The 11,308-nt window shown below is 44.6% G+C and overlaps 3 protein-coding genes across 3 annotated transcripts; 1 reads left to right on the top strand and 2 right to left on the bottom strand.

Moving 5' to 3' along the window:
• Positions 1–123: 123 nt before the first annotated feature.
• Positions 124–2,407, bottom strand: LOC101062495 (inosine-uridine preferring nucleoside hydrolase). The gene is made up of 6 exons (XM_003973885.3): positions 2,312–2,407; positions 1,385–1,573; positions 1,136–1,318; positions 965–1,076; positions 753–889; positions 124–678 (listed from the first exon to the last, which is right to left on the bottom strand). Exons 2-6 carry the CDS (start codon positions 1,565–1,567, stop codon positions 313–315), a joined length of 981 nt encoding a protein of 326 aa, XP_003973934.1. The 5' UTR covers positions 1,568–1,573; positions 2,312–2,407; the 3' UTR covers positions 124–312.
• A 214-nt stretch (positions 2,408–2,621) lies between these two features.
• LOC101062270 (basic immunoglobulin-like variable motif-containing protein) lies at positions 2,622–6,611 on the top strand. Its single transcript, XM_003973884.3, has 10 exons — positions 2,622–2,765; positions 3,123–3,676; positions 3,785–3,914; positions 4,028–4,123; positions 4,213–4,317; positions 4,388–4,482; positions 4,672–4,804; positions 4,988–5,071; positions 5,153–5,249; positions 5,342–6,611. The coding sequence occupies exons 2-10, from the start codon at positions 3,175–3,177 to the stop codon at positions 5,633–5,635; spliced, it is 1,536 nt and encodes a 511-aa protein (XP_003973933.3). The 5' UTR covers positions 2,622–2,765; positions 3,123–3,174; the 3' UTR covers positions 5,636–6,611.
• A 157-nt stretch (positions 6,612–6,768) lies between these two features.
• On the bottom strand, positions 6,769–9,361 carry LOC101062046 (homocysteine S-methyltransferase YbgG). The gene is made up of 8 exons (XM_011614490.2): positions 9,081–9,361; positions 8,734–8,801; positions 8,448–8,635; positions 7,955–8,058; positions 7,475–7,636; positions 7,194–7,399; positions 7,009–7,094; positions 6,769–6,937 (listed from the first exon to the last, which is right to left on the bottom strand). Exons 1-8 carry the CDS (start codon positions 9,183–9,185, stop codon positions 6,849–6,851), a joined length of 1,008 nt encoding a protein of 335 aa, XP_011612792.1. The 5' UTR covers positions 9,186–9,361; the 3' UTR covers positions 6,769–6,848.
• Positions 9,362–11,308: the final 1,947 nt, after the last annotated feature.

Raw genomic sequence — 11,308 nt, 5'->3', positions numbered from 1 at the left:
TGTTCTCCAGCATTTGATTAACCTTTACACGAACACTTGTGTCAAAAATGGTTTTATTCATATATACAAGATATTATTAATGTCATTTCTTTACACTACATGAATAACGTGAAGATCTTTCCCTTTTTTTAGTGACTGTCAGATAAAGCAGCATGGATTTCCTATGTCATATTGATCAATACAATAAATAATTACACTTCATCGATATCCAACATGAAAACCTAAAACACCTCGGCAGATTTGAGAAAAATTGGAGCCCGATTAATATGTTTTAAAATAAGGAGGTTTATGGTACCAGTATCTTCAGTACCGTTACTTCTTCTGGGGCTGTTGGACAGAAGCTAAAAGCAACCGAGCAAACTTTTCAACGTCGCATTTGGTCAAAATGTGCACGCTGTGGCTCTTCTTCAGCTCGTTGGTGCGATCCAGTGCCATCATACCGCGGGAAATGGAGCCCTGCAGCTCCACACGGACGGGACAGCGGATAGTTTCCGTTACCACGCTGCTGTCCACGCAGGCTGCCATGGCGTAGGCGTCGTACGAGACGAAGCCGGGACTGAAGTAGACGTCTCTCTTGTTCCTCATAGCCTCTTTAGAATATGCCCAACATTTAGACGTTATCTTCTTCATAAAGGCTGCGGCAGGCTCGTCCTGACCCATCAGCTCTTCAAAGAACTCCTGCGTGAGAGAGACAGCAACGTGAGAACCTGGCTGCAGGTTTGGGTGCCTGGTTAGAAGAACAAGCAGCCTACCCATGTCAGTGAATTTCTGCAGGAATATTCCCATGAGGCCACATAGGTAGGACAGAGAAATTCCTCCAGAACTACGTAAGCTGACTCTGGATCCATCGCAAAGTTAAACTCTGCGCACAGCGTCACATTTCCTATTCCTAAATAGATAAAAAGTTGATTTATAAAGTTGGTGGGTTAAAAAAAATAAAGAAAATCAACCGTGCGGGCGTCACCTTCCATGTTGCCCCCCATAATGAACAGCTCTTTGAGTTTTTGTGGAAAACACGGATCCAGTCTGACTGCCAGGGCCAGGTTAGAGAGGGGGCCGAGGGCCACCAGGGACACCTGCAGAGAGAACGTCAGTAGCCCCACGCCTGACGGCACCCTGCAGACCGCTCTCTCACCTGGTTCTGGTGTTCAGTCACCAGGCGGATCATTGCGTTGACTGCGTTCTCTTTCTGGATCTTCTCTTTCCACCTTGGATCTCTGTCTTCAAGCACATCCCCAAGTCCGTCACCTCCAAAGTGGTCGGTACACAGATTATTGGCTCCAACCAGGGGGCCAGCGCAGCCCTGAAAGACTGGAATCTGTAGGGCGTGTGTGTGTTATTATGTGATATATTTGTATTTCTTCTGGGTTCAAATGAAACGTACCCCCTCACGCTCACACACAGAGAGAACCCTCAGAACATTCTGGCACACGTTCTCCACTGCAGTGTTGCCGAACACACAGGTAACAGCCAGCAGCTCCACGTTGGGCGCTGCCAAAGCCATCAGTATAGCCTGAGCGTCATCGATGCCGCAGTCCGTGTCGATGATCACCTGCTTTTTTGACATGGTCGTCTGCAAAATCAGCAGATTAGGCACAGTCACTCTAAATTTTTTTATCATGAAACACAACAAGTGTATTAAAATGACACAGGGAAAATATAAAAGGAAATTGCTGAGAGTGAATATATGTAGTTCCATGTATGTAAAATGGGAAGGTTCTTCAATTTAATGCACATTTCAACAATTTAAAATTGCCTATAAACAGAGAAAAGCCATGATAGGAAAAACTGCCCTTTAACGGGAGGAAACCTTGAGTATGACCAGTTTATTCAGGATTTTCGAGGCACTCAGTGAATTAAAGACAGTACTGTACTGGGAAAAATGTTGTCTCTCTGTCAGAGCTATAGAAGCAGCATTTTGGTCATTTTCTCAAATCAGCTGGCAGCTTCTCCAGTATCAAACATACTTTTTAAAAATAATCAAAACAAGGATTTTATAAAGGGGTAAGAATGAGTTTCTTGACATTACTTTTGTCATTTCTTTGCAAAACTCAAAGGGAAAAGCATTTCAAATCAAACTGATCATAGGAGAGTTTGTAGAGTTTAGTGAAAAGGAGGATCCTTAGAATAAAAACTCTCTCCTGCAATAACTGATTTACAGGTTGTTGTTTTTTCTTCTATGAAAGTATTTCAGGAGATCAACGTTTCCATCTAAAAGTTTGGAGTTTTCAGGATTGTAACATGACATCGCTTCTACTAACTAACGAAGTAGAATTAAACTTTAGATATACTTTACTTCAGAGATACTTACATGTTGGAGAAGGTCGATAAATCAGTAATATTTGATTCGCGTTTAACACGGACGTCTCTTCGGTGATTGGCTCGAATTCTAGGTTAATACCACTCTGCACTAACATGGGGTGTTTACTCCTTGACAATGCTGTATATAGGTTCCACCCCGTTTCGTAGAAATGAGTTAAAATATTTTGTATGAGAACAAAACAATTTTCTTTCATAGTCACATTTTATTCAACCAGCTCAATCAGCTTGGTATTTTAAATACCAAATAGACACTTTTTACACCCCTAAGGATTCGTAGAATGGTATAGTCCTACGGGGCTGAACAGGAAGAAGATGTGGGTCAGCAGGACTCGGAATTACTACCGTTCATTTTAAATAAACCATAAGCTAATGTGTATCTAGAGTCGGTCAATTTGACTTTTTACTCCTCCTCAGCCATGTTCGGGCCTTAGACATTGGAGAAGGTATGGTGTCAAGTAAAACGCTGACAACAAGGTGTCGTTCTTACACCTGCTACCTCCAAAGCAACACTGATGCCTTGCGGGTTGTTTTCGACTACGTCCGCAGAAAAATGCAACACAAGTTCGTGTCCAGTAACCTTGCAGCACAGCAGAGATCAGTCATTGTTTGTGTGTTCTGTTAATAGGTGACTAGTTAAAGATGCGATGTGCCATCTAAAATCTCGTCTAAGGTCGCTGTGCGGTTTCCAGGGGTTATTGCTGGGATAAATGTTGCAGGATCGATTGTGGGATCTGTCCCTCTCGCATCTGCGAGTTTAAAATGTGTGCACCCCTAAAAATCCAACGTCTTTTCATCCACAGAACTAGCAGCGAACCCACTCAACCTCACAATCGGCATCACAGTCACCTTCACATGAGAGGCGGTCCAATGCCGAACACGTCCGAAGGTCAAGGGGCACATCTCTCTGGGCCAGCAGAGCCGTCCAGGCTGCACAGGCCCAGCGATGTGGAGGACGAACGTGGCCTGGTCGGCTCCTTTGCTCGGGATGCTGCGAGAGGCAGGAGGGCTTCGAGTGCTGAGCTCCACCTGCCGTGGACCTGCCCGGTGACGCACTCGCGCGAGAAGTTCTACACGGTGTGCTCCGACCACGCACTCCTGAACCAGGCTGCCTCTGTGTATCGCCCCCCCAACACAAACAGGGAGTTGGTGTTAAACAAGCAGGACGATGCCCAGTTACTTGGGACGCCCAAGCCTTCTGCTGAGGTGGGTGCTGCCCCTTCTGGTGGTGCCCTTTTGGGACCAGAGGTCGACTGTGACCTGATGGAAGTATCCTCTGGCAACAGGGCGCCGATCTTGGCTTGGGAAATTGACACCACTGACTTTAATGCAGTGCTCACTCGAAAAACAAGAGCAGGTAACGACAACGAGGACCTTCTTGTTTCGGAACCGTTCCTTTTCAAAACACTACAGATCTTTTTGATTCCATTGCCAGACGGAGTGTTTTTTTCATACTACGTTCCAGGCAACTTAAAGAAATGTGCCAGCAAGAAGATGAAACCGCTGGAGAGACCCAGCCGGAATCTGCAAGACGTGTCCCCTCACGCCTCCCTGGAAGAGATCAGACAGAGGAAAGTGTTTGACCTCAGGAGATGGTAAAGATATTTAAATCTCATTGGACTTACAACAGAAGACATGCGATAAAACGCAGTCGCTGTGTAGTTTCTACTGAGGAATTGTACGTTCTGAGGTCTATTTTCTGCCCCAGGTACTGCATCAGCCGACCACAGTACAAGACTTCATGTGGAATCTCTTCCTTAGTGTCCTGTTGGAATTTCCTGTACAGCACTCTGGGTGCAGGAAGGTGAGCAAAATAAATAAGCCAGCCCCCCCGCCCCATCAAGCATCAGGCAGCAAAGAAACTTTAATCCTGGTTTTTATCTGTATTGCAAGCCTTCCACCCATCTCTCAGGAGGAGGCTCTGCACATTCTGGGTTTTCAGCCACCTTTTGAGGAAATCAAGTTTGGCCCCTTCACTGGCAACGCTACGCTAATGCGGTACGCTTTTTAAAACAAAACAGAACAACAGTTTTAAAAGTGCATGCAGATCAGGGGATTTGTCTTGCAGGTGGTTCAGGCAGCTCAATGACAACTTCCGCGTGCGAGGCTGCTCCTACATTCTGTACAAACCTCATGGAAAACACAAAACAGCTGGAGAAACAGGCCGGTCCATTTTCCAATACATCTGATTAGGATTGAAACACTTATCATCTTATCTTATCATCTTTAGATAGCACGGCGTTGTTGTCTTTAAATATACTTCCAGGCAACCAGAAATTCACTTTTAAAGGTGGCTGATTAACAAAGCTATTAGCTGGTGCTGCCGCTCAATAACAGTTCACATCTTTCCAGCTGAGGGAGCATTAATGAAACTCACACAAGGACTGAAGGATGAGTCCATGGCTTACATCTACCACTGCCAGAACCACTACTTCTGCCCCGTGGGCTTTGAAGCCACCCCATTCAAAGCAGCCAAAGCTTACAGGTAAGTCACATAAGAGCTGCAAGAACCCTGTGGAGTATGTGAGTGTGTAGCTGTAGAAAGAAAGTTAAATATTACAAAGGTTCATTTTAAAAGAACACATTGCCTTAAGGGGATGGTTTTAACCTCAATGTTTTTGGTTCACTAATCTTATCCCCCCTCATTTGCTTTGTTGTGTGTGTTAAGGGGACCCCTTGCTATAAATGAAATGGAATACTGGATTCTTATTGGTGAGCCCAGTAGGAAACACCCTGCCATCCACTGTAAAAAGTAAGTCTTGTCCCGCTCCCTCCCAGCTATATTATATATCTGTTGTATTTGAGCTGGTGAACATGGGGCTTTTCCTTAAAGATGGGCTGACATCGTGACTGATCTGAACACGCAAAACCCCGAATACCTGGACATTCGCCACACAGAGAGAGGGATTCAGCACCGTAAAACCAAAAAGGTTGTCCAAGTCATGCCTGTTGATTAAAAACGTTGCACATTTTAGTGTCTCTGGCTTTGAAAACACTGTCGTGCGTTTCCTTTGGCCCACAGCTGAGTGGCAACCTGCACTGCATCATGGCCTTTCAGAGGTTCAACTGGCAAAAGTTCGGCCCCTGGACCCTCAACCTGGAGAACCTGCGACACGACTTCCATCACTCTGGCAGCGAGCAGGCCCACGGCAGCGTCACGGAGGAGAGACCGTCATCCAGGCGCCTGGCCAACCTGGGCCGCTCACAGAGCATGGGCAGCCAGAAAGATGCAAACCGCAAACGGCTGTCCAACACGGCCGAGTACAGACAGAGGAGCTCCCCCGACAGCGACCTCGAAGAAGACGTCACGGGTTAGAGCGTTTCGCTCAGACACACATCTGGGAGGGACGCAGGCCCGATTTACAATACAGTTCCTCTCCAAGAACAACCCCTAATTTCTCCTGACATCTGTCACATTGGCCCGTTACCACTTCAAATACGTTCAGCAAACAACTTTGTGACAGTTGATACAAGCAGTAATAACAGTTACTAAGTGTGTTGGTTTTTCCTTCAAGCACACATCCTAATTCATCTGCCAGCGAGTTCTCCAATATTAGCTTTATTTGGAGGTTTCCTGCTCTCCAGGATTTACTAGAACTGCTAAAGTGCACCAGCCGCTCAGCGTCTGACTGACTGGAAAACTGGCTTTAATCTCTGAGAATCCCATAGAAATTTGTTTTAGGTCTAAATATACATGTAGGTAGTATACGTGTGGCCAAAAACGCTAACAGTGCTGCAGCCTGTCGCGCTTGCAATTAAAATGGACAAATTTGGTGCAACACTGTGGCCTGTTGCCATAGTTGCAGTCACACTATTGACGGCGGCACACCATGAGAAAATAATAATGCATAAGCACTACATTTTAACTGTTTAATTTCAGTTTGTTGCCCTTCTTAAGCACCCCATTATAATGAGGTCTGACTTGATAAATAGTAAAGTTTTGCTTACTGTGTCAGTGACCTGCAGTCTGCTGACAGGCTGCTGGATTATAAAAAAGGGAAAAGGGTCACAAACTCTTAACAAGGTATGAACCAACTGTTGAACTCTACTGTTTGATGTATGTGTAGCTCTCTGCAGCATTCTTGGTTTCATCCCATGAAACAAAAGCACAGTTCTTATTTCTTTGAATGGTACATCTTTACAGCAGTACCTTACAAACTCCTGCTGTCAGGAATAAACGCCACACGGACACATCTCGCTGTAAATTTCTATTATTAGTAACCTGAATGGGTTCAGTAAAAAAAACCCTGAAGTTCTGGTGTTGTGGAAGCTTTGTGAATCTGTCATGTAGACGACCTTTGTACTTGAAGGATCGGAGGCGTGCAGACCGAATGGAATCACCATCAGTCAAACTGTAAACCACAAGTTAAAACTGCATGGTTCCCTTTACTGTTTGTGTACGGCCGGAGTTTGCACCTCCCCCCCCACACACACACACACAACATTGTGTCATTTGCTGTAGCACTTTTTTTTATTTTCCAATAAAATAAGATTTTACATGAATGGAACTGAAACCTTTTCATCAGTGTTCACGGTTCAGAGGATGGAGGCTCACAGGTTCCTTTGAGGTGGTGGCGTAACTTGGCTATATGAGCTGGGCTGATTCTGCAGCAGCCTCCTGGTGGACAAACGGGCAGATTTCAGCAGGAAAAACTCAGCAAAAGTTGAGGAGAAAATCATTCAGCTTACCGATCAACGCTGCACCTTGCTTCATCCAGGTACGGCTCATTTCAATCAGTGGGGAGGACTCCGTCTCCGTCTCCGCCCCGTGCCAGCTTTGTTAAAAAATAGCAACCATTGGGGAAGGAAAAACAATGCAAAACACAACTTGGCTCATTCCAGAAAGATGAACATCCTTTAACAGACGGACCCACCCCTGCTCTGAGTCCCAGTCCTCTCCACTGTTGGGGTAAACCACCCAGCTTATTTCTGGTCTCAGGAGGCACCGGGCAGATTCCAGCAGTGGCTCCACCAGTTGTGGTGGGCAGCAGTTGACGCCTACGGCGATCAGCTGTTGTGATCTGTTGGCCATCTGCACCGCGTCTGCGAACGGGCTGCCGTCCGATAGAGACCTCACGTCCTGCAAAAAGCAGCAGTCCTGCAGAAGGTATCAACAGCAGGACTAAGGTGGCTCCTGCACGGCAGCAGACTCTACCTTACAAGAGAGAGCCAGCCAAGCTTTTGTGTTTGGGAACTCCTTGAGCAGCTCAACCAGAGCTTCTGCCTCTTTGATACTGGGGATGGTTTCAAACGCAAGCAGATCAGCTCCTGCTGCAGCGAGACACTCGATCTGTGGTCGGTGCCACGCTTTGAGCTCCTGGGGAGAGAGAGAAAACACAACGAAAAACAGGAAGTTCTACTATGGGCATTTTACAAACGGAATATCTGATCACTTAATTAGGAAGGCGGTAAATGTGTTGAGCTGTGTCAAACGTTTAACTGAGACAATGTGTTACACAAACAGAGCACATCCAGTTATTTCTGTCTCCTTGGTCTCTCTGATACTGGTGCAGGTGTCGGAACCAAAAGTAAATCAATGAGGAAACTTGGCCTTTAAGCAAATACCGATATTCTCAGTTTCACAAAGTATTTATTAAATTCTGACGTGGCTATTGTGTAAATCTGAGAGACTCACTTGCACACTCATCTGCTCTGCATAATCCCCAGTGTACTCAGACCCGTTGTGCAGAAAGGCCCCATATGGTCCAACAGAGCCCGCTACCAAGGGACATCTCTGACCTGAAAAGGGTTTAGAAGGAAGGAAAGCTGGCACTGCAGTGTCTATCATTTTAGCTTTTCACTTTTCAGAAAATAAATGAAACAAATCCGCACAATGTTTCTGAAATAGAACAAGATGGGACTGAAATCCAGACATCCACTTTTCATTTGAAACATTTCACAAAAAGCACCGCTGCCTTTGGTCGCTGCTCGTTTGTGGCTTCGTCTGTATTCTGTAACTAAAAATTGGAAGTTTACCTTTGTCTCATCTGTCAAAGAAAATACAATTTAAAAATGTTAAAATCGTTTAAATCACTACAGAATCCTGCATTCCAGTCGCCTTTCCCCATTGCTTCATTTTAAATGATTGAAGGAGTCTTATTTATATATTCTTCCATCTAATTACAGACCTGACTGCACGCTTGTACTAGGATGAGTTTCAGAGACAAAACTCTTCACCGCCTCTTTGGCCAGCTGAACGGCGGACATGATCAGGTCTTTGGCACATTCAGAGCTCACGTGCAGGTGACGGATAAAGCCCTCAACGCTGGCCTGGTAGGTGGCTGTTGATATAACATCAGCACCACTGAGAAGAAACCTGTTGACCCATCACATCCATGTTTGCTTCATCAAAATCTGACTGCGTATACATCAAAATGTTCATTACTTTCTAATTATTGATTGTGATGCATCTACCTGCCATGAGCATCTCTTATTGCCTGAGGATTTGTATGCAAAAGCCTTGCACTCCACAAAGGATCTCCCTAGGAAAGAAAATGTTATATTGTTTTGATTTTATATTATAAAAGCTGAGGGTTCTGCATCTGATCGATAAAATTGACAGCTCAGGAACCTGAGGGCATGTGAATGCTCCAATATTTAGCAGATAAATATCACACCCACGAGACATTTGCCTGAATTCAAAATGGTTTATAATTGCTTAGATTATTTATTATTTAGTCTAATGCATTATTGGAGCTTGGCGACATACTCTAGTCATATTACTGTTTTCTGTTGACAGGTTATATCTATAACATGCTTACCTGTAAATGGAATCCCTGCGTTTCCAGTTCAGTTGCTAGTCCTCCATCCAAAATTAAAGGCCCATCATCATACAAATAATGTCTTATGCGGGGAGAGGAGGCCATGGAAACTTTCAAAAAGGTACTAAAGTCACACTATAGGTGACAATATTAGACCGAAATAATATAATGTTTATAATGTGCTGCGTATGTCATAAAAAAAGAACTGAAACAAATCGCTAAGGTTCAAAATCAACTTCGTAACGCTCATAAACTGTTGTTTTTCCGGGTCATAAAAAGGTGCGTTTATTGAAATAGGAAATTCAAAATGTAGCCTGGTTTAAACGTCGCAGTAATACTGTAAAACCGCTAGATGGCAAACCAATCAATGAAAATGCAGCTAAATAGAATTATTGGATGTTGTCTAACTCACGACCGACTCTCTTCTTGCAAGGTTGCCCAATATAATAATACTATCAAAACTACTCATACTTGTAAAATAAAATGCTGTAATCTGAAATGATGTAAATGAAAGTAAACCAGTTTTAGTAAATGTACGCGAATGCATCATAGCTTGTCGCTCCAGAACTATGGGAAATTTAGGTCATCTTAAAGAGCATGACAATTTGGCTCAGTTTAAGGCAGGTTTAAGTTTATTGTTTTTACAGCCCAAAATGTGGGACCCCTCTTCCTGGGATAGAGAAGTATATGCTCCATGTACAGAAAACATCAACAATAACATCAGTAATATATACTGATATAGAAATGAGTCCATGCATCCTAAAATGTCCTCATGGAGATCTGGCCACCCATTCTATGAGACTTTCTAGAGGAGAGGAGAGGAGAGGAGACCATTTCCCAGTGGGGTGACAGAGGCCTGTCAGGTGATCATGTTTCTGGACCCCGGCAGCCTCGGCCTACAGCAGCATAACTAAGATGTTGACCTAATAATTCGACGACCCCCTAAGTATGATAATTTGTCTGTCTATAGTAGTAACTGGAACTACAGAATTAGTGACAATACGCTTTTTCATAGAGGAAGGTTTTAAGCCTAATTTTAGTAGCGATGGAGTCATCCTTCCATACCTGGACAGGGAGCTGGTTCCACAGCAGGGGGCCTGGTAGCTAAATGCTCGGCCCCCCATTCTACTCCTAGAGTCTCTGGGAACCACAAGTAGACCAGCATTCTGAGAGCGGAGGGGTCTATTGGGCTGGTGAGGTATCACTAGCTCCTCCAGGTAGGATGGAGCTAGTTCTCTGAGGACCTTGTAAGTCAGAAGAAGAATTTTAAAAATTATTCTAAATTTAACTTCACCCAATGAAGAGACGCCAGTACAGGAGTTATGTGATCTCTTTTGTCAATACCTGTCAGAACTCTGGCTGCAGCATTTTGGATCAGCTGGAGGCTTCTTAAAGAGTTGTTTGGACACCCTGATAATAAAGAATTACAATAGTCCAGCCTGGAAGTAACAAAAGCATGAATGAACTTTTCAGCATCATGGTGGGTCAGTAGCTTCCTGATCTTTGTGATGTTCCTCAGGTGAAAAAAGACACTTCTAAAGACTGTTTTAATGTGTGAGTTAAAGGACAGATTTTGGTCAAAAGTTACTCCAAGATTCCTCACAGAGATACTAGATGTTAATGAGATACCATCTAGAGTGATCATGTGATCTAATCTATCCCTGAGAGGTTCAGGACCAAACACTCACTTTCTACCGCTTGTTCCTCCACTGAGGGTCGCGGGGGGACTGGAGCCTATCCCAGCACAATGGGCGGAGGCAGGGTACACCCTGGACTGGACGCCAGTCAATCGCAGGGCTAACACATATAGACAAACAACCATTCTATCTCACACTCACACCTACGGGCAATTTAGAGTTTCCAATTAGCCTAATCCCCAATCATGCATGTCTTTGGACTGTGGGAGGAAGCCGGAGTACCCGGAAAGAACCCACGCAGGCACAGGGAGAACATGCAAACTCCACAAAGTCCCCAGCCTCAGTCCCAACCGGGGATCGAACCCAGGGCCTTCTTGCTGTGAGGCAACAGTGCTAACCACCACACCACCGTGCCGCCAGGGCCAAACACCATGACTTCAATTTTTCCTGAATTAAGGAGAAGGAAATTTGAAGAAATTTTGCAGGATTCATGTTGTTGCAGTGACAGTTTTGCTGTGTTAGCAGAGGAAATGTTATTTAGCTTTATTATTCAGAAACCTCACATCAATAGGCTTTAATCGGATGAAAAGG

The sequence above is a fragment of the Takifugu rubripes genome, chromosome 20 (genome assembly GCF_901000725.2).
Source record: "Takifugu rubripes chromosome 20, fTakRub1.2, whole genome shotgun sequence".
Taxonomy (NCBI): Eukaryota; Metazoa; Chordata; class Actinopteri; order Tetraodontiformes; family Tetraodontidae; genus Takifugu; species Takifugu rubripes.
This window is presented reverse-complemented; position numbering and strand designations above follow the sequence as displayed.

What these genes read in the sequence shown, in the direction of transcription:
- LOC101062495 (XM_003973885.3), bottom strand. Translation starts at nt 1,567, where the DNA reads ATGTCAAAAAAGCAGGTGATCATCGACACGGACTGCGGCATCGATGAC. An exon ending in TGACTGAACACCAGAACCAG is followed by an intron (nt 1,077 to 1,135) that starts GTGAGAGAGCGG and finishes TTCTCTCTGCAG; the next exon opens with GTGTCCCTGGTGGCCCTCGG. An exon ending in GCAGAAATTCACTGACATGG is followed by an intron (nt 679 to 752) that starts GTAGGCTGCTTG and finishes TCTCTCACGCAG; the next exon opens with GAGTTCTTTGAAGAGCTGAT.
- LOC101062270 (XM_003973884.3), top strand. Translation starts at nt 3,175, where the DNA reads ATGAGAGGCGGTCCAATGCCGAACACGTCCGAAGGTCAAGGGGCACAT. An exon ending in CACTCGAAAAACAAGAGCAG is followed by an intron (nt 3,677 to 3,784) that starts GTAACGACAACG and finishes ACTACGTTCCAG; the next exon opens with GCAACTTAAAGAAATGTGCC. An exon ending in CCTGCCATCCACTGTAAAAA is followed by an intron (nt 5,072 to 5,152) that starts GTAAGTCTTGTC and finishes TTTTCCTTAAAG; the next exon opens with ATGGGCTGACATCGTGACTG.
- LOC101062046 (XM_011614490.2), bottom strand. Translation starts at nt 9,185, where the DNA reads ATGGCCTCCTCTCCCCGCATAAGACATTATTTGTATGATGATGGGCCT. An exon ending in ATAAGAGATGCTCATGGCAG is followed by an intron (nt 8,636 to 8,733) that starts GTAGATGCATCA and finishes ATGGGTCAACAG; the next exon opens with GTTTCTTCTCAGTGGTGCTG. An exon ending in CAGAGCAGATGAGTGTGCAA is followed by an intron (nt 7,637 to 7,954) that starts GTGAGTCTCTCA and finishes CTCTCTCCCCAG; the next exon opens with GAGCTCAAAGCGTGGCACCG.